This window comes from Porites lutea, chromosome 3 (genome assembly GCF_958299795.1).
Source record: "Porites lutea chromosome 3, jaPorLute2.1, whole genome shotgun sequence".
NCBI lineage: Eukaryota > Metazoa > Cnidaria > Anthozoa > Scleractinia > Poritidae > Porites > Porites lutea.
In genome coordinates this window covers 12,276,652-12,298,717 of record NC_133203.1, presented here as the reverse complement: position 1 = coordinate 12,298,717, position 22,066 = coordinate 12,276,652, and the positions used below count along the sequence as shown (strand labels likewise).

The 22,066-nt window shown below is 39.0% G+C and overlaps 2 protein-coding genes across 2 annotated transcripts in view; both read right to left on the bottom strand.

The window, feature by feature from the left end:
* The window catches only part of LOC140930501 (non-homologous end-joining factor 1-like), a 21,172-nt gene extending 11,715 nt beyond the window's left edge, over positions 1-9,457 (bottom strand). Inside the window, exons 1-3 of the mRNA XM_073380219.1 lie at positions 9,167-9,457; positions 6,602-6,709; positions 4,194-4,298 (exon numbers count right to left, since the gene is read on the bottom strand). Coding sequence (XP_073236320.1) covers positions 4,194-4,298; positions 6,602-6,709; positions 9,167-9,382 — 429 coding nt within the window. The 5' untranslated portion in view covers positions 9,383-9,457. The remainder of the gene's footprint in view (positions 1-4,193; positions 4,299-6,601; positions 6,710-9,166) is intronic.
* A 6,242-nt stretch (positions 9,458-15,699) lies between these two features.
* Positions 15,700-21,856, bottom strand: LOC140930500 (indian hedgehog protein-like). Its single transcript, XM_073380218.1, has 3 exons — positions 18,409-21,856; positions 17,956-18,217; positions 15,700-17,437 (listed from the first exon to the last, which is right to left on the bottom strand). The coding sequence occupies exons 1-3, from the start codon at positions 18,724-18,726 to the stop codon at positions 16,803-16,805; spliced, it is 1,215 nt and encodes a 404-aa protein (XP_073236319.1). The 5' UTR covers positions 18,727-21,856; the 3' UTR covers positions 15,700-16,802.
* Positions 21,857-22,066: the final 210 nt, after the last annotated feature.

The window sequence follows — 22,066 nt, the reverse complement described above, 5'->3', positions numbered from 1 at the left end:
TACATACATCATCTGCGAGTCTTTCTTGCACTCAATGAGTTGTGTTGCAAGGATTATAGCCAGTGCATCCTTATTCTGGTTGCAGTTTAAAAGATCTTTCATAGTTGCCTTGTCAATAACAACATCGACAGTAATCACTGTATATCCCTGCTCTGTTTGTAACCAGTCGTTAAACTGGCGCGTTACTTCCGTTAAGGAGTAGGGGATCTAGTAGCGGTCAAATACAACATGAACGTCGGTGGAAACATTAGTCTTAGCATCAACGGCTTCTATGAAATGGCTTTCACGCTTGTTTCTTACCCACGATGGCGTTCCCAGTGACTGAACTGCTGCAATGGCATAAAAAATTACCAAAGGCGTACTGAAAGGGTCTGGAAAGCGAGGTTGTACTGTAGGCGTTTGTGGCTACTGATGGGGTAGAAGGCCTTCTAGGATGTTAATCAGCTTGCTCTTGGCAATGCAGTGTAGCAAACTGCCATCAGAGGAGAAGGGCGTACTCGGAAACTCAGCTAACTTAAAAGTTCTTATGGTATCCTCCATGTGAAGATCAGGCCTTGAGAGAATCACAACTAAGAAACGTGTGAAGAGAGCTCTGTCATCCTTTAAGGGTGCGATTCCACTAGTTGTTTTGTTTTTCTTTGTTTGCCAAGCAAACTTCCATGACTTGAGATGTACCTTTTTCTTGGGGCCTCGACGATTTTTGCTTGAACAAACTAATGTGCCAAAATATGCCTGGCCGATGTCATTTTGCATTAGCACTCCCTCCTTGATGTAACCTAGCATAACTGCTTTTGTGATGACGTTCACCAGATGACTTTCCATCGCGAAAGGGTCACTCACTTTAAGCACATCTTTAAGCTTCTGTACATTCCTCGTTATCGCGCTTAGTTAGCACATCGCTTAAATCATGATGGTGTGATGATGAAGCTCTTTGTAATCCCACCATGTCATCGGCTTGAGCCGCAAGTCGACTCAGTTCTGGTGCCACAAGGAAACATCTTGTCATGGCTGCCGGTTGCTGTGTCCTCCCCGACGTGACGTGTTATATAGCATGGTCCGGACCAATTGCACAGAATGGGCGCTCCTTCTCGGTCATACAAGTTTTCTTGCATGAATTCAAGGCAAATATCGGGATCATCGATCTTAAACCTGTGCATCTGCGCTGAATATGTATAGTGGTACCATTCGTGCAAAACTCAGCCTGCCTTGAGCAAAGAAATACCGGGCCAACGCCTTGAGGGACTCAAGGTGAAGATTCCAGTCTCCCTCTCTTGATGCGCGTATGAACAGCAGGATACACATCACAAACTTCAGGTAGTCTTGTGCAAACTTGAATTAATAGTAACAGGGAGACTCCATGACCTTGTCAAATCGCAAAAGCCTCTCTTGAAGCCCGTCGGTTTCCATTGCGATTAAAAAGTCCTTGAGTTGTGTTTCGTCCCTCGCTCACTTTATCGACCTTCCTGGCAGATGATGTTCATCGCAAAGGATGCTAGTATTACTTTTGTGTAATCGGCTTCGCTCTTCAAAAACGCCTCCACATGCAAATCACTTAGAGCAGAGTCTGTTATGCTGTGACGACTGAGTGTGCTTCATACGTTCCCCTTCAAGAATCTATCGCATTGTATTTGAGCCAAGAGAGGATAAAGGGGACAGAGAAGGCATCCCCCTTACACACCCTATTCCATAGGTAATTCGTCTCGAGTTATTTTTACGACCACAGATCCCAAGGGGGATTAGACAACATCCAATCACATAGCACGAATGTGTTCCGCGTGGATGACCCACGCTCAGAGCCACGCGTCCTTCACGAACTGACGCAGAACAAAATGGCGGAAGACGCGGAAAGCGATATTGCTATTCGTTTTGTCCACGAAAACGACTACAGAGAGATTTCTGCTAAAGCTGTGCTGTCAGCGAAATAAATCGAATACACAGTAGTAGTCGTCACGTAAATATGCCTTCGCACACTAAAATCAAATAAGAGAGGAAGAATAACCTGAAAACAAATAAGGTGTTGAGTTTTAAACCACGGGGAGACCATCAAAACGCATGCCTTTCCTAGCTGGACTCAGACAGGATTATACCATATATTTTCTGGTGTTTAAAAATCGGCAGAGAACAGAAAGAGAACTTTAAAAAGCTGGAGAATTGGACTCGTAAATTCAAAGGGGATTCATTAAAAGATGTAGTAAATAACTGGAGAAAAGAAAAGATGTTTCTGAAATGAAAACCCGTGTATCTTGCTTTAAACATTTGGTCCATTCGTTCATTCCTAGAAACAGTCAAAATGTGATGTAAACTGCAGTTGTAAATGCATTTGTTATATTTGATTCAAAAAGTGGCGAATCAAACTGAAGGCATTTTTTTGTCATTCATCAGCTATATAATGACGTCATATCTAATTTGCATAAAACAGGCCTAAATGGCTCTGAAAAAATTGGAGACAACTTTTTTTCGATTCAGCACCATTTAAACTGTAAGTTTCTACAAAGAAACTTCAATGTTCATAAAATGCCCACGAGAACGATTTTTCGGACACATGGCCCTGGACTAAAGGCTGAGGCAGATAATACAGACACGAGGTTTTGATAATTCATGACATCATGCGAAAACCGAATTCAATAATTGTTTTATTATACATTTTTTAAACAATGGGCAAAAGAAGACATTCATCTGTTGAAAAATGGCTTTATTTCAAAACTAAGGTGAAAGTGACACTGATAAGCTTAACCAAGATCATTTAAAAATTTTAAAATACAATAATAAAACCTTTGTCTGAATAAAGTATACATTAAAATAGAAAAATTCTTAACGGAAAATCTTTATAACATTAATTAAAGTCTATGTTCAGCCATTCTGTTTATGAGGAGAACACTCCAAGGGGCTTGGTAATCAGGCAGACGTTGAACTTGACATGACAAATGCAATAACTGCAGCAGATATTGCATTTATCATGTCAAGTTCACAAGCTATTGTGAATTGATTGAATGCTCTCGACCAATCAGATTTTTCATAGTGACTCTGATGTATAATAATATTAATTATTTGCGAGTTCAAAAGGAGTGAAAGTACTCTAAATTCACATGAATGAACACAGCTAGACAAAGACTTTAGTACGGATGGAATCCGTTTGCATGTTCAGGAGGTCCTCAAGGACGGCGCCCGCGTGGTGTTTATTATAGTGTTTGCGCACAGATGGTTTACTTTTGTGGCCATCCACGCGTGTAAAAAGATGCTAGCTACCTGTATCACACAGGTTACATTGACACTGGTACACTACGCACTGTTGATTAACCAGTTGTTGTTTCGTCTCACTTTCGTGGAGGTCCTAACAAGGTTAAGTCTTAACAAGGTTTGCTGAATCCTGGTCTTTGAATGGTATGACTACCCTGGTCACCTCATTTCCCGCCATTTCTGCAGAAACCTGTGATGGCTGCCGGTCAGCAACCTTCGAGTTGACAAAAGGCCTTGGCAGAAGTGGCGGGATATGACCATGTCCTTTACATCAAACAATTAATACCGTCTTTGAACGTTCAAATGGATTCAATCCGTACAAAAGTCTTAATCTAGCAGTGTTCATTCATGCAAATTTAGAGTACTTTAACTCGTCTCGAACTCGCATTAATTTCCATTCCTTGATAATGGCCTCATGATGTCGCCGAAACGTCGGAACTTTACTTCATTAGTTTTTACAAAATTATTACTTTCGTGCTAAATACATTGACACTCAGAAAAGTGCTTTCTTCAAAGAACGTAACAGCTCTTGTGTGATCAGTAGAGCAGGAGGGAATGGCGCTTAGTACAAACTTGATTTCTAAGCTGGCAAATCCCGCCTCCCCCACAATTCGCTTGTTGAGTTTCCTTCCCTGTTTAACACTTTAAGAAATACCTAGCTCTATTATTTCAAACAAGGACAGAAACGCGTATATATGACGCAAAAACTAGTTTCCACGCACAAGAATATTATATATTTTTTCAATACTGCTTCAACGCTCCAAAATTTCAAAAACACCAGCCTCGTCCCAAGGCCAATTTGCGCTAACCGAGTAAGCGGAGGACGCTTGGCACCAGCCGCGATATTAAACCGCGATAGCGCGACTTCACAAGACAAACTTGACAGGTGACTTGCCCAGGACGACTGGGAACGAGGCTGCAACAAACCAACTTTACAAATTAAGGTAGATACTCACCATGGTCTTCTCTCCCACTGAACAGTGAAATTCCCAAACAAACGGCACACCTGCATTCAATTTTGTCTTCATTTTAATAACAAGCTTATCGTCACAAGCAGCATCCTGCAGGATAAAACTTTAAGGGTCGGTTATTTAAACGAAGTCTAACTTAGACCGCGGTTTAGCAAATCTTTGGACTTCAAAATCTCGTGCATAGTGGGTTATTTTAAGAAGACAAATGCTTTTCTAGTCTACGCCATATGCTTTCATGAAACTGTTCACGATAAATCGTGTTTATATAAAAGCGTTCGGCAAACTCAACATGGTTTAGAACGCGGTTTTGTTAAACACTAGCTAAACTCTGTTTAAATAACTGGGCCTAAAATTTCACTAAGTAAGAGCAATTCTGATCCTTAAGCTACGGAAAACGGGCAACAAAACAGTGCAACTTGTTTCGCAACATTGCTGCGAAACGAGTTGGAGTTTTACCACACACGTGCGTTCAAACCGTACCGTAAAAGTTACGTGAACACTGACTTCTGATTGGACAAAATTACGCGGAAGTCACGCCATACACGGGAGTAACGTCAAAACGTTACACAACCAGAAACAGCCTGATTTGTTTCAAGACAGGTTTGATTGATGAGTGGCAAAACGCGCAACATCGCTATTCAACTCCCTTTGCAGCAATGTTGTATGTATGTATGTAAATCTTTATTTAAACACGGGAAATCATCAGTTAAAAACTAAAAACTAAAACTGATTACAACTGCTTTACGTAATTGCCGTGTGGAAATCCGATATATCAGCTACCTTCTTGATATTTCGCTGAAAGTGCTCAACGGATGCAGCATTTTTTAAGTTTTTGGGAAAGTTATTCCATAACATGGCCCCGCTGTAAGAGAAGCTTCGTTTCAAATAATTGGTGCTTGGTTTGGACAGGGTCAGCCTCCCCTCAGAGTTTCTTAAGTTGTAAGCAGAGTGACGTTGAGAGAAAAGACTTTGTAGATATTCTGGAGCAAGGTCATTCATAGTTTTATACATCATTAAGGCTTTTTGTTTCTTTCGTCGAAGAGATAGCCTCTCCCAGCTGAGGGTGGAGAGAAGGTGGTTTGAGCTCGCATCAAAGGGTGATTTAGTAATAACTCTGGCTGCACGGTCTGTAATTCTTGGAGCTTATCACTCAAGTAACCACTCAAACAGTCCCAGACGGGGCTGCAGTAATCAAAATGAGGCATAATTAAAGCGTTATAAATTTGAATTGCAGTTTCTTTGGATATAAAGGGCCGCACACGTTTTAGGGCGCCTATAGCTGAACAGACTTTCTTGCAAATCTCTTCAACGTGTTTACCCCAAGAGAGTTGAGCATCTATGGTAAGACCCAAGGATTTGGTATGATCGACTCTCTTGATAATTTGGTCATCAATTCTGACTTCTACATCGTCACATTGGGCAGATAGTCTTTGTCTGGATCCAATAATCATTAGCTCTGTTTTAGCAACATTTAGACTGAACTTGTTAGCTTTCAGCCAACAGCTAAGGTTATTTAATTCAGGGGTTAGAGCTAGCTTAAGCTCTGTTAACATCTTAGCAGATAACGTAAGGTTGGTGTCATCGGCAAACATTCTTGGTACGGCGCCCCACAGGGAGTTGGGAAGATCATTAATGTAAATTAAAAATAGCAAAGGACCCAATATGCTACCCTGCGGCACACTGCAACTGAGGGTACGAGCAGATGATACTTTGCCATTGACATTACATCTTTGGGTTCAGCCACTTAAGTACACCGAGAACCATTTTATAGCTGCCTGATCGACACCCAAGTATGACATCTTACGCAAGATGATCTCATGATCAATGGTGTCGAATGCCTTAGTAAGGTCAATAAAGACAACGCCATTTAGAAGGCCATTGTCGATGTTTACTGACCAAGCATTTGTTGCCTCAAGCAAAGCCGTGAGTGTACTATGTAGAGAACGGAACCCTGATTGGCAACCTGGTAGCAATTTATTACCATCTAGATAATGGAAAAGTTGATTATAAACAATTCTTTCAAAAACTTTCGAAATCATAGGGATTACAGATATTGGCCTGTAGTTGTTAGGGTCCGATTTAATGCCCTTGTTGCAAAACAAGTTGCATGTTTTTGTTGCCCATTTTCTCGTAACTTTAGTCAGTTAAATTGTTGCTGTGCCAAAGTGAAAATTAGAGCTTGTAGTTAACGAAATAATTGCAAATACCAAGACCTAAAAGGCGTCAACAAAACGTGAGTTGGCTCAAGCCCCGTAACTCACTGAAAGACCACAATGCATAAAACAGTATCAATCATAAGCAACAAAATACATTTTACTTATCAAAAACATGTTGGTTTTTTTTTCATACACAAAAAATGTATGTCGTATGTGCGCCAGCTTTTATTAACAGACCTCATTTATTGTAAATGATGTTTCCTCTCTTTCCTTGTCTTCTTCAATACTCTTCTGCACAAATTTAAGCAAGAATGAAAGCTTTGCTTCAACATTTGGGTTAAGGTCCTGTTAGAAATAAATGAACATGTTAAAGTCATGGCTTTTCCTAAAAGTAGAACTAGGACATGAATGGGGACATTAGGATAAGTGAACAGGGACTTGAGGCATGGGGACTTAAAGATACAGGGCATGGAGATGTAAGCTATGGGACACAAGGACATAATATGCAGGACATGAAGATGTGACTGCCTTGTACCTAGACGTCTCTCTCTCTCGATGAAGATGTGCGCGCAAAGGAAGGCGGGAAGGAGACTTCACCTGCCGTATGTTTCTTCTCATGAGCCAAGGAAGGGTACTTCGGATTTCAAGTGACAGGGATGGTCAAATGAAGGCAAAAATCAAAACCCAAAAAAATCCCCGGGGCTTCCAACAAAACCCAAAAAAATACCTGAAACACAATTAACACCCAAAAAATCCCATGTCGAATTTCTGAGCCATAAAAATTTCCAGAAAGCATTAAATGATATAACACGAAAAAGAGAAACATTAGTTTTGAATACTGCAAAAAATCCCCACTTACATCAATCTACCAAAAAGGGTTGTGAAAGGGTAAAATGGGAATTGGGATTTGCCTTTTTATGTACTGAGAAAATGGGATTTACTGCACTGGGACTGGGATTTAACCACAGTGAAAGGAATAAACAATAAAAATGGGAATGGGTTTCTCTCCTTTCACGATTTTCAACTACATTATTTGACACAATTGTTCAAATGGGCATATTCTTTTTTTAATAAAAGAAGTAATTTTCTGTACCAGTAGACCTCAGTGGACACATAAGAACATATCAGGTTTTTAATTTTTTGCCACCACATCCAATAATACCACGCCACAATCCAGTTAACTGTTCTGGTTATTTTAGCAGTTTGTTGTCATGGGAATGATATATGAACATATTTGCCCATGACATAGATTAAAATGGAGTCCAATTTAAGAGGTGTTCTAACCTGAAAAAGCACTACAGTGACTGAAAATACTTTTCAGCTACAAATTAATGCAGTCATACACATGAAAAATTGTAAACTTAACTTTGACTAGGCTTGATTACGAGCCGCTGTTTGGGAAAAGAGCCCACACTCCTCCCCCGAACAGACAGCTGGACGCACGAGTTTGCTATTGTCAATTACCACCAATCAGATCGTTGCCTGCTCGATTTGAGCAGGCAATAAATTTATTTTCCTGGAGCAGATTTCAAACGGCAGATGCAAAGGTGTTGTTTGATGTGGCGTGCGATCGTGTTTTAGGGCGTTTTAAGCTTAAAACCTCAAATATTTACAAACAAAAGTAGTAGCTTAGAGAAGGTGGCAAATAGCAGATATATTTTTGAAATTCAACCAACCAGAACTGGATCAATAATAATTATTATCCAGTTTGCAATGATGGTTGTTGACAGCTAACGTGAAAGAGACGACTGTCAAGTCCATCAGTAATGCAAGATCAATGTAAGTGTTTCTGCTAATTTTTATGGCAAATACCAAAGCAAAGACACGGCGAAGCACAACGTGTGTTCAGTATTTAATGACATTTCCAATTTCTGATGTTTCATAATGATGCATAAATTAAATTTTGAATTTATGTCACAGACACAATAGGTCACTCATGCGTCCAGCCATCTCTTCTCGGGGAGGACAGAGAAGGCTGCGGAAATCAAGCCTAAAGTTGAACTTGAACTTCATTCAGATTGAGAGAATTGCAAAGATAGTTATACAGAATTGTGGAATTGAAGATTTTGCTGCAAAGGGAGGATTTGGGGTGCTTTCCATTCAAAAAAAATTCCAGTTTGAAACTTTGGACATTCCACATACCCAATGGCATGGTACATTCCGTTTGCACAGACCCGACCCAAGCCACTGCGCATTTGGTTATTGTTCTTGTAACCAGGATATAAAAGAGCGGTACTGGGGACAACAATTTTGTCGAATGGAAAGGGACATTTCGGTCAGGCCAAAATGACCAGACCAGTCAAAGTGGATCACCTTCAAAGCTGATTCCAAAAATTCTGGTCGGACCAAGTCAAAATGAACCCTTCCATTAAATGTAACAACCGAAATTTCCGGAATTTTGGGTTAAATGGAAAGAGCCCTTGGCGATCATGCAGTAGAGTCATAACACATGACGCCTTGTCTTCCATTCAGATTTCTGTGATTGGTGAATACCATTTAAAACTAGAAGCACAGACATTAAAACAGGTAGTCATGACATCACTTTCTGGTCCTTTTCTCTTTTCTCGAAATTGACCACTATTAAAATTCGGGTCTTTTTGGGTGGCCCGTGGTCGGTTACGGACGGGAGGTTTCACTGTAATGAACTGGGAAGCTTGATCTTTAAAAATAATTAAAAATTATTTAACGAATATCATAGACATTGGACAGAATCATATGTAGTGTTCAGATCCATTTACTCCAATGACATAAAGAAAGACACACGCTGTCAAGAAAATGACATCAGAAAACACAATTTCATACCTTTGCCCTTATTCTGAAGTTGTCCTGCACAACCTTTTCGTACCACATAGTACTGAAATCCCACAAGCAGAATTCATAACAACACTCCGTCTCGACAAACATTGTTTTTACTAGAAATATGTTGCCTGAAATGATGAATGGCTTCCACGCTTGAGAGTTTATATCTGGTTTCCAACGTCGTCTCCAAGATGTTTCCTTCCGAATAGTTGCCGCCATGTTGGTTTGATCGGGCCTCTCTTCATGTATGCGACCACATATTGTCTTTGCACTTGAGCAGGAAGGAGCGGCTACAAAGTCCCCTAACATTTTTAAAAATTTCATTGTTTCATGTACGCTCTGTGCATGTGCTAACGGGACTTCTTCTACTTCCTTTCCTTTACGCTTTAGTTATTTGATTTTTTCTGTTGTTTTCTCATTCTTTTTTATGCATGCATGCGTACTATGGTGCTTTCCAAAAAGTCAGAACTCATGCAGAACTGGCCGGCCGGACCGCTCATTTTGAAAAATGAAATAGGCTTTTTCCAAGAGTTACTTATGGAAAACGATTTCCTTCGTACATGGTATTTAGGATTTGACTGATCTGACTGGATAGCTTTGCCGGTTAAAAGTGAAATTCTCATTACGACGGGAATGGCCTGGTAGGGGCCGTCAACAAAACTAGGATCGGATCGGACTCCGGATCCGATCGGATCGGACTGGTATTTTCGCTTTTGGTGAAGCAGAATTATTTTGAGAAAAGCTGTGTTTAATAATAACACAGGTGACTCGGAATAAGAAATTCGAGTTCTCACAACAGCTAGGAGTCTGACATATCACTAGTCCAGACACGTTTGGACTATTCACTGGTTCGACTCAGATTTTTTCTTCCGAGCTGCCTGTGTCACTAATAAAAAAAATCGTTTCTCATGTATCACCAGGCTTAAAATTCACCATCAGCTTGAACATCATCGCAAAGAATTATTTTCAACTGAACTGCGCTGGGAAATTTCCTGTTGCATAACTTCATACGATTATAATTTTCAAAAAGAGGCTAGGTCACGTGACATCGCACGAATCTAAGAGCAGAGAGAGGTGTAAGTATCTCTCATTGCACTGATTTTTTGTTTCTTTCCATCTCTACTCTCTTCTGAGTTAGTGTTGTTTTTCACTGAGCCTAAGTTGAATGTTTTTTTTTAGAGGAGACGTTTAAGAAAATCGCGGGAATGAACAAGGTATGATAGCGACGACTTGTTGTCAACAAGCGAATGACCTCTTCAAATTTCACTTACATTATTTTCATTAACAAGAAGTCTTCTCATACCTATCTGCTTGAGCCGAGTCCCTCGCAGTAGTATAACAACCAACAAGCAATCACTTTCAGTGTAACTTTGAATTTAAGGCGAATTACCAGTATCCGATCCGGAAGTCCGATCCGATCCGCAATCCTATCCGATCCAAGCAATCCGATGCTGGTTTTGTTAACGGCCCCTGGCCGGTCAGTTCTGACAAATGGAAAGTGCCCTTAGTATTCCTACACATACAGTAATAAGGAATATAAGAAAAACAATAACCCCTGTATTCTGTGAGCAGAGGCTACTTCTTCGCGACATGCCTAGCGCGCAAAGCCTGAGTAGAAAAAGTAACCAATGCTCGTGGGGCGCACAGATCGAAACTTTGCAATAAGTACAAAAGTATAATTCGAGTCCATTTACATCCCTCTTATGTCATTCGAGATATGACCAACTTTAGTAGATGTCCACATGGATTTGTTTAAGTTTGCAAAGGAATACAAAATAATGCGCGAACCACTTCTGTCTACACGAGAATAGTTTACCCCGGCCGGTTTACGAACATGTACTCAGAACGTACGAAACTGAGTATAGGCGTCTACGATCCCTTATTTAAAAGTTAAAAGGCCTCCATTAAAATGTCAAAAAGGTCTGTTTGAATTTTGAAAGCACTGCACTTAAAGGTTGCGTCTGTTTCTTCCGTTCACTTGTGAACGATGTTAGCAATCATGTCGTAAATCGGGCTGTGGTCACACTTGGGTTTTTTTACTCTAGTAAAGTCAAGTTTACTTCAGAAAACACGTTTTCTCATGTGACCGAATTTTTTCACTTATGATCTACGGATTAGACAAGTTCAAAGAGATAAATATCAGTCTCTAGATCGGTGTAAATAGCCACAGTAAAAGTTTACAAACTTGGAAGAACCCATGTAAGGCCTTAGTGTAATTGCGCAACGGAGGTCATCTCTTGTATTGCGTAATTGGTATCAGCAAAACCAAAGAGGAAATCGTTTGTCTTAACGAGAAACTGCTTACACCTTGCTTATTTGACCGGACACAATAGTTCAAGGCCAAAGCACGTGCTGTTGTGCCGCGCAACTAACTCAAATTATAGTTTCTTTCACTGTAGGATGCCAGGTGGCATGGAAACACCATGAAATACGCGAGTTAAGAACTGGGAACATAATTTTAAAAATTAAATCTGCGTGGGACACAAATTTCTTCTACAATTGCGTGGGTACCAGTACTGTTCCGGTACTGAGATCTCAATAACGTAGTTGATACAATTACTTTCAACTGGTCAAACGAAGGCAGAACATTTTTGTTGAAAGTAGAATACCTTAGCGTTGTTAACCTTGAAACCATAGGAAGTCAAATAAGCTATTTTGATCTAAAATGGGTCCCTTTCATGGTTTTGTCCTATTACTGAAAATGACTGGGGCTAAAACCACCCGCAAAATGTCATGTGTTTTTATGCCTTGCTCACGACGGTGACAGCCGAAAAAGCTTTTACCTGAAGGGCTGCAGTTCTACGATCATTCACGATGCTCAGTTATAACTGCAATGCGAGTGTATAGCTAATATGTTTTAAGTTTTCGAGTCGACTAATTTTTAACTGACAAAAATGTGTGACTGGGCTTATTCACGCCCTACTCCTATAAACACCCCTTCCTTAAACATTCGCTGCATATATTAGACTGTCAAGGCCAGTTTAAAAGTTTAATTCTCTGTTCCCATGAAATCCATACGGAACGCGGAAGATTAAGTCATGGCTGAAAACAACGTAGCACAGTAAGTGCCAGCCGAATTATTCACGTATCGACCTAAAGGTGATGTTACACGAGGCGATTCGCAACGATGATTTTTAGCGCTACACAGCGTTGCAATGTTGGAACAACGTTGTAACCGTTCGAGACAATGTCGCCACAATGTATCAACGCTGTGTAGCGCTAAAAATCGTCGTTCCGAATCGTCTCGTGTATCATCACCTTTAGGTCGATACGTGAAGAATTCGGCTGGCACTTACTGTGCTACGTTGTTTTCAGCCATGACTTAATCTTCCGCGTTCCGTATGGATTTCATGGGAACAGAGAATTAAACTTTTAATCACCCACTGCAAGATAAAGGAGACTGCTGATTGGGGATTTAGAACTTCCCTAAATGAAAATGACAGCAGTGAAAAACTTTACCTTTTTAAGCTTGCATGCTTTATTTATATGCAAATTTTCCTACCATATGTCATCTGTTCTTTCGCTATTAGCTACTTATTCTACATTTAAATTTCTGCTAGTGGAACATACGAAAAGTCAAGTTAAATGTTATAGTTCTTTTTAGAAATACGTTTATATATTTTCTTATGTTTATCACCGCAGTTTGCTTTTGCTTTTTCTTAAGCTAAAAAGAAAATGGCCAAAAAACAAGAGTATCTGCGATTTAGACATTTCTTGCTGTGAGAAAAAGTAGGCAATCAGCAGCAAGCCACTCCTAAACAACAGGAGACTTTGGGAAGTTAAATGCACCCAAAAAAAGTATCAATACTTGCATGGTTCGGAAACGTGTGGATTTATTTCTGGTCTTGACTCATTCAAGCAGAACCCGAAACTTTCGTGAAGGGCTGATTGTCATATACGAGTTACAGCCAATAGCGTTTGGACAACTCAACTTCCTTTGCGTATTTAGAGATTACCAAAAAGAGGAACTTCTAAATATGTTGCTGTACGAACCTTTAGAATTAAAGCTAATTTGCTGAGGCCAATTTGTTCCAATCGCAGCCGGGGTTTAACTGCACCTATATGATTCGCTTTTCGGTCACAAATCTTAGTGATATCTCAGTTTTAAAACTAAAATCTATACCTCTTCCTCCTTGGGAAATATCTCGTAACATTTAAGACTTTTTAAGGTATAATAATAAAAAACTGCAAAACCGCCCTTGAATTTAGTGAGTATATAATATAAAGAGTCGAAGTTTTTCTTCCAGATTTAGGAAGAAGTTATTTAGAAATCCAATTTCCTCCTTTTTTATCTTGCGGAACTGATTCAAGCGCCAACAGCTCTGAAAACGTTTTGGTTGCTATTTGAGTCATTTCAAATAACCTTAATTCGCTTAAATAGTGTAGGCTTTAATCATTCGGATTAAATTGTTTACTGCTATTTAACCATTTAGCGGCATCTTTTATGGGACTTAAGCAGAAAATCGGTTTTTTTTAGTTTATTTTGTATGTTTGTTATTAAGCAGTTGTTAACTTTAGTTTAATTCAAACAGAAATGTCGTGCCCTTTTACATTTTCTACTCAGAACACTGAATTATGCAACATCAGTTACAAAAACTACTTCTAATCCTGTTGGGATTCTGCTCTTAGAAAACGTTTATTTACCCGCAAAACAATGAACTAGACGTGCTCCATTGACTAGAAGTACATAGATCTCCGGCTTTTCTGGCTGATGCAAACACGAAACAGGTTTTCATTTCACCGAACGTATATCGTTTTTCCCACGGGTTTACTCGAGTATGTTTTGAATTCACTCGTCAATGTTATCAGTAACTCAGGGTAGGTAAACCACGGAAAATGGTTCAACCTGATTCTAGGCGGTTTATATCTTTTCCACTCGTTGCTATTTCAGTGTCACCGATCAATTTAACTTCTTATAAACAATTTCAAATCTGGCTAAGATAATCTCTTCCGTGACTGCAAGCAAATGTATTTGATCACATCGTCTGAATTGCAAACTGAGTGAGTGGGAGTACTGTAGCAAGGTGGTATCTTTTGTTTACTAGCTCTCTCAGCGTCTTATAACACGTCAGTGACTTGCACTCCAGTCCAGCTCATATCCACCCACACTCACTAACATCTTGAGTCAGTCATCGATTAAATTCATCACGGCTCGCAGGAAATCAAAGCTTTCAACTGATCCTTGTCCTACTTAATTTAATAAAAAAAAGTCTTCCCCCTCAATTAAGTATCGCTATCTGTTAATTGATTTTTAATCAACATTTTTGGGAAACCGTCTGTCTGTTCTTTCGTGTTTGATAAAAAAAAAATATCGTTTGCCTTTCGCGTATCCTATATACCGCAGGATCACGCAAACTGGCTCAGTTTTCTAACAAACTGTCTAAGAACAAACTTAAGTACCCATTTCATCATGTCAGAAAAGAGCTAAATCAAATTACTGAAACCACCTCAATTTCCCTCAATTAACAGCCTCTTTCGTGGTTGTCAACACCTTGGTTTCCTTGCGTGTCAGATATCTTGACAGCCCCGTTAATTGGGGCAGTAGGTGTTTAGAAACATTTCTGTTATCGCTAGCGGATCTTAAAGTGACCGCAAAATCTGTTTATGTTAAAAACCACTTAACACCTTAAACGCGAGGTTAAAGAATTCTTCGCATGCCATATTGTTCAACGCCTCCAGAAGAAATCTTTGCGAGGAAATTGTTGATGAAGACAAAAATGTAAGATTATTCAGTTTTTGCGGTAACATGCGTGAGCATGAAGCAAGTAAGATACTTCCTTCTCTAAATATTCTAAAATAAAAGTTCACACTCGAAAATCGAGTGTGAATTAATTTATCAATGGGCGTGATCGTGTTTTCAAAGCACATTTGGCAATTTATTTAAAACTTGAGGGTCAATTTCATGTTTGTTCTTATTTGGGTCTATGGCCAGAAACTTTTTTTGAAAAAAGCCACCCTTTTAGCGTGCATGTTTGTCTCAGCCTTCGACGTTCAATCTACAGATAACATACTGAAGTACAAACGTACTGTTGCAGACGAGTCTATTGCGACATTTCATTCTCTTACATGTACATCATACCTTGAATATTTTCACTTGGTTAATTCTGGCAGACTGAAAAGAGTAAAAAAGATAATTGAAAATTGTTATACCTTCATTGCTTTCTACTTTACCTTTCACACTGAAAGAGATCGATCAGTAGTTGAGTGAGGGGCCCACATTTTTTGGCAGAACAAGTTTGTTAATTCTGTCAGTTTTGACAGGAAAGCCGACTCATATGTTTCATGAAGGCACAGTACAGCTTGCAGTCAAAGCTAGTTACGTTGGCTTGGCATAACACCCAAGATAGGGATATGGTAAAGGGGCCCGATTTGTTCTTGAGTTGCTTTAATAGCACAAGACCATTTGCCTTAATTTTCGTTTTTACTTTCCTCTTCTCCTAAAGAAGAACGGAATGTTTGAATTTAAGGAGAAGTCAAAGGGATGACCTCTAGGGTAAAGAGCTATATTTTAAGCAATAAAAATTACACAACAAATGTTTGCATTGCAACAAATTTTAATACTTCTCATAAACATAATCATTTTTTGTAATTCTTTAGTTTTAGACAATACTTCTTCCAAAATCTTCCTGTTTGAAGACATGACTAACCTTTAAGCCAAATTAACCGTATAATATAAAGCCACGGCCAAATGACTAAACCAAGTTTCCAAAAAATCTGTCCTACAAAGTATAATAAGATTCTTCTGTACACAAGAATATTGATATATTAAATTTCTGTCATTCATACACTACCAGTTGAAAGGCAATCACAATTTCTGTGTCGGAAACTACAAATTTACCTTGGACAAAACAAATATTTGGTACATCAACGCTCAGAATAGGCGTTTAAGAATGTTACATCTTAACACATAGTGTTCAAAGAGTTACTGGATTCATCTTTCCTTAGATAAATTAAACCTACGTTAACCGAATAATACATCTCATTTTTCCATATTCATTGCTTGTTGCTCTTTTTTTTCTTATCTTTTGTTTTTTCTTTTAAATTATTTCAACATATTTTATAGAAGATTTTCAGACTTCTCCACTGCCAAATTATAAGTTAAAGGTTATGATATTAGTCTGTTACAGTCATGAATTAGTTTTCATTGTAAAAAAATCATAGGACCTGCTATAATAGAGTTAACTTTGTACAAATATTTTCATTCTCTTTCATACATCGGTTACCAGCCGTCATGCACTATACACACCATACAAAACTATTTTACTGTACATGAAAGGCATAAATAGTTGTTAATTTATTTCAATAATAATAATAATACACTGGTACGTGGTTACCATTACTTTAGCTACGCTACTCGATTCAATAAACTCTGATTATAAAAGTTGAAGTTGCCAAAAAGGAAACTCGAACTTAAAGGACGCGGCAAGAAATTGCTTTGTTGTGGAGACAAATGAATAATCAAAGATCCACAAGAAACTTGCGCCAAAGCACGAAACCTACTCGTTTAGAGAACTCGCCTCTGTTACTCTCTTCTTAAAAACACTTCATTATGTTTAAGTTGTCCAGAGTTCAGACAGTTCGCGAAAACTCTAAAAAGAATATAATCCCTTCTTATCAATTCACTAAGCGGTTTCGATATTCAAGAAAGTTTGTAGAGACTTAGTGCTCTGTTAATTTCGATCAGTATTTGTGGATACCAGTGCATTCCTTGCTGGATAAATCCCTCCGTGCTCCACGCATTAAATGCATAAGTATATGCTAGTCTCAGTGGTGCAAATGCCATATGTGCCACATCGTGGTCCATTATCTTAGCATAACATGAAGACAGCACTTCATCCACTATTAAATTGCCTTCGATGGTCACGGGAGCTATCATTCCTGTACGTTCGACAAGAGAAACTCTTCGTACTAGTGAGGAAACTAATTCGCTTCCATTTGAAACCAGAACAATTTCGCCAGGCACGACCGAGCCAGCCTGTTTTGCTTTAAACTTTGTAGCCGTGGAGTTGCTGGTGAATATGAGGTGAGATGATGTTAGAGAGAGCTTTTTCGATGGCTTTTCGGTTTCAATTAAAATGTACGGAACTTTGGTGACGTTTGGCTTGTAGTCAGCGAATACCATTACCTCGCTAAAGCCAATTCTTCCCTCTCGACTCATGACTTGAATTTTGTCACCAATTTTCAGGTCTCGGAGTTGTAAATCAACGCCACTTTCAAGTTTCACAGAGGAATCAGCGCTAAAACACCCATCCAACCCTTTTTCTGCGTAACCATCTAGAAAAATAAAAAAATAATAATAAGCTTATAAATCGTTCTATTTTCTTTCTCCACGAGAGATATTGATACACCCAGTCAAGGGCGTGAGGGCGTACGATCATTAACAAACCAATTAATTGCTGCTTAACGTTTTGTAACGAAACACGAGGACTTAACTTTGTTTTGGTGAAAGGTGGTTTTTTCACAGGAAGGGGCAAAGCGAAAATAATTTTTGTTATTGAGACCGGAATGGCTAAGCATACTTCTATTGTATTCCTAAAATTGGATTTGCGTGTTACCTTGAGGGCGGTGCAAAAGCTATTACTCCAACAAACCAAAACATTAACCCACTTGCAAACGATAGATCTATGCGAGTACAAACAGAAAGAAGGCATGACTTTTTCAAACTGAACCAAAATTTTAAGGTAATTCCCTTGAAATTCACTTAAGCCGGGGATTACCTTGCAGAGTTGATGATATGAAGTCATTAAGTTAAGCTCGGATCAAAGTAGACGAATTCAATTAACAATATTTACCTTCACGGACAGAAGCGTGGATATGTCTCTCATCCTCATAGAAAACCCAGTCAAAGCCCGCTTCCCACGCCATCCGCCCCAAAAGTCCAAGTTTAGACTTATCCCTATCGGACAGTCGGAGGTCTACAGCTCTACCTTCGTAATGGAGGGAGTTTTTGGAGTGACTGCCTTGCTCATCCCAAGCTTCTGTTACCACAAGCTTTACTTTTGGCCACTGTGCTTTCACCAAATCCGACAGGTTGGTCAATTTCTCTCTGCATCTCTAATGAGGAATCAACAAATTATAGTAAAATTCGCTCATTTCTCACCCTCGTTTTGCTGATTGCAAGAATGAATGAACATCGCGCATGCTTACGTATCTAGTGTACATAAACCTCACAAGAAGCTACACGCCGAGCATTGACAGTGATGAAAGGTAAAATATATAATATAAACAAATGAAAGACGTTCTACCTTCGACATCATGCGATCTTCGCCAGTTCTTTCTTCGTCTTTAAAAATAATGTCACCGTTGTAACACGGTTTTAGTTTGTCAAACGCCGGCGAATTTTTTGTTATCTTTCCTTTTGCTGGTCCGCTTGCCTGCATACTGGTCTCAGGAAGATCTGGAATAGACGCTTTTTTCATGAGAGGTTTTCTTGGTGCTTTTTTATCATAAGCGTTTCTGGAGCCGCCGCATGAGACAGTAGCTTTGAATTGCCCTACGACAAGTAGTAAGCTTAAGATTACAGCTAAACTACCGGAAAACGCCGTGCTACTTCTAATTTCCATAACACCAGAACGTCACCAATCGTATGAGCGTTCAAAATATGCCCCGAGGCTAAATGTTGTTTTCGAAGAAAAATTCAAGAGCGACGTTTTTTCCAGCGAACCGTTCGCTTCTTCAACGTCATGGTACTGTCAGCGCGAAATTCGTGTTCTTGTTTTCAATGTGGCGGAGCTATGACGATAGGCGCTTCTGATTGGTTACCGTTGGAGTTGACAGGCATATTGAGTGTCGTGTGCTGGTGTAAGGGTGTGGAAAATTGAACGACTTCCTGAGCTTCTATAAAAGTTACACCTGTCTTCGACAGACCTGTACTTTTTGTCCGAAAAATTTACTCAAGAATTGATTAAAGGTATTCGAAATATTTTATCACCCGCGAATTTCCTTTGCTAATGAGTCGGAAACTTTCAAATTCACAAAGATTAACTGACGTTTTGACTCAGACTGGATAAAATAGTACTCAAAATAATTCCCTCAACCAATCAAGAGAAGCAGCCGCAATTATTCTCTTGTAGACTTCCAAATTCTTGTCAACAATGCTTTCTTAATATAATTTGACTCATTTCTAATTGTAGGAATTGTTTTTCACCATCCAGTAGCGAGGAAGCATTGTCTAAACATTGACCAGACTCTATTTGTTTTCGAAGGTAGTGAAAATTCAATGTGTCATCCAACTTCTTTGTGATACGAGCAAAGTTTCACGCAAAAATCTGCTCTCAAAAGAGAATACATAATATCTAAACTGAAGTAAATTTTCCACCACTAAAAATGCGATCCTAGTGAATGGACGTTATCACTAAAGTCTTAATTAATAGCGAGACAAAGTGTCAAGTCAGTCAAATGTTTGCTAAAAGTAAGGTTTGAAAACCTGATTTTATTCAAATCACTTTGCTCATATCGATTGACAGTTCTTCGTGCTCATATTGGTATCCATAGAGCTCGATGCAAACAAAGACTAACAGTGCAATTCATTTAAAAACTTCATTAACTTTGAAGGAAGACATGACAAGGAAGAACTGTCTGCTCGTTTTTTCGGCATCTTTTTTATGCTCTGCGACATTCCGTCGAATATCTTGAAACTAGAATTTCCGCGTTATTTCACCACAATTTAGTGACCGCTTTATCGCTGTTCAAACGTTTCCATTCCTCTTTATTTTACCGCTTCCTTCTCTAATTCTCCTCAATTCTTTTGCTTTATCGTTGCTCTAATTTTCAGCTATCGTTCATGGAATCAGTCTAATTTAGGTAAAATTCGCTCAGAATTTCTACAATTGGTCTCCCTGTTAAGCAGGCCGCCAGAATTACAAAAACATTTCTGTAGCACAATAAAATATTCGGCAAGATTGCTTGTAGTATAGACTGCCATCTGTGTGATTGATACTCTACTCTCCAAGATGTTTCAAAGATCACTAGACAACTAATCGGCAAACCAACATAGTAATAAAGCAAGAAGTGAAACGAACTAGAAATGGAATAAGATACATTTCAGATCCTATATCTCATGACATTGTAAAGCTGATAACTATAATCAGTCTCTTTTGTAAAGTAGTGTGTCTTGGTTATTGTTTGATTAGATAGTCCCTACGGTAATCTTTTTACCATTGTCGCTTTTATTGGCTCGTTACTGCCAAGAGGCGGGTTTTCTTTTCGCCAAAACTCTGTACAAACGACAAGAGGAGACTGGTCGTACTCAATGGCTTTGCCTCCATGAGCTTCAAAGATAGCAATCTTTTTATATTTTACTTTTTTGTTTATGGTACTTGAACTATTCAAATGTAGATTGCTTCATTAAAATATTTTGCTATCGTGCCGAGATAAGTGTGATGTCTAGAAGCCAAACTGCACGCTTTCCCTGTTACCTCGACCATCGTGACGTTGTAAGATGCTTTTCATGTAAATCTCTGGACAAAAAAATACGTTATAAAAAATAACTTTGCATCGGTGACTTTCTGCTATTTTCATCAGCTTGCCGTTGTGCTAAGGCTTCCTTGAAATTAACTGATAACATGTTCTTATTTATCACTGTCGTCCAAGAACTTAATTGTTCCGCACATCATGTAGGACCTCCAGAATGTGTATTGCGGTACTTCCGGACTTAAAATCATGACTCCACGATCCTTTGGAAGCGCAGTAAACTTTAATCGCGCATTTTTAGCATTCCCTTAGACTGTTTAGCAGTTTTCTGTAATAAAAGCGAAGGTTTTAATTGCATGGTGTTATTTAAATAGGCGATTCCGGTTGACAACATTGTTTGTTCACAACTTCGACATTTCGAACAGGGCGTGGTCTGAAGTAATCGTTACACCGAAAGCAACTATGGAGATTAATTAGAGCGATTAGCGAGGCCAGCTTTCTGGCTTTCAGCATGTCAAGTTTACATGTAAACAGCTTCAGCCTTAATTACTTTGAGGTGTTATGTGCGACGATTTTGTTTACAGGAAATACCAAAATCGCCATATTTGAAGAGTGCATCTTGTCAAGGCGCACGCTTTTCAGAAACAACTAGAAACGAGAATCTTAGCTGAAGAGAGATTGGTCAGTCTTAACTCAGTAAAGAAATATGTTTTATCGAAAATCAAATTGTTCTAATTGCCATTTACGGATCTAGATTTTTCAGTGTATAGTTTAGAGTTACTGAATCCAAGAGCAGCAGATTAATTGTAGAAAAGAGATATACTGTAGAAACATCTTTCTACCAAAGTGAAAATTCACTGCCAGTCAGTGCGGATTGTTGACATCAAGCAAATTTAGCAGCCAGGTGAAATACAAAGAGTTAAAAATTCGTAGCTTTTGTTTTGGGTTTCAAGAGTAAAATTTTTCCGTGCTGGAATGTGTCATCTTACTAACAGTTTTGGTTAGCAGCAAACTAAGTGTAATTCTTGCATTATCTATCTCAAACAGAATCTACCAATTGCTTACTCTAAGGTTTAGTGAAACAAAAAAACCGATATCACAGCAAAGGACAGTCGATCTTATTTAATCCTTCACGTATAGTGATTGCTTCCGTAGCCGGTTGCAGGTTTTGTCAAGATAAAAGGATGACAAGGATAAAAGAAGCCGCTTGCTTCAGAAACTTTGTGTTTATAGTGTAGAGCTGTTTCAGCTACTGAAGTCTTTAGTCTTGAATCTGGATCCTGTTTTTGAAGAAAATAAATGGAGAAGATCAGCCGTTAAGCTTAGAACTTAGCTCATACATGCGGTTCCACTAAAATCCTCACTTAGAAAAGCCAAGTACAAAAGCAGTCAACTTTTATTTAGTGATGATAACGGTGGCTCACTTATGGTCAAGAGAATATCTCCCCTTCCTTTCTGCAGCAATTAAGATTTTACGTGTTGTACATCATT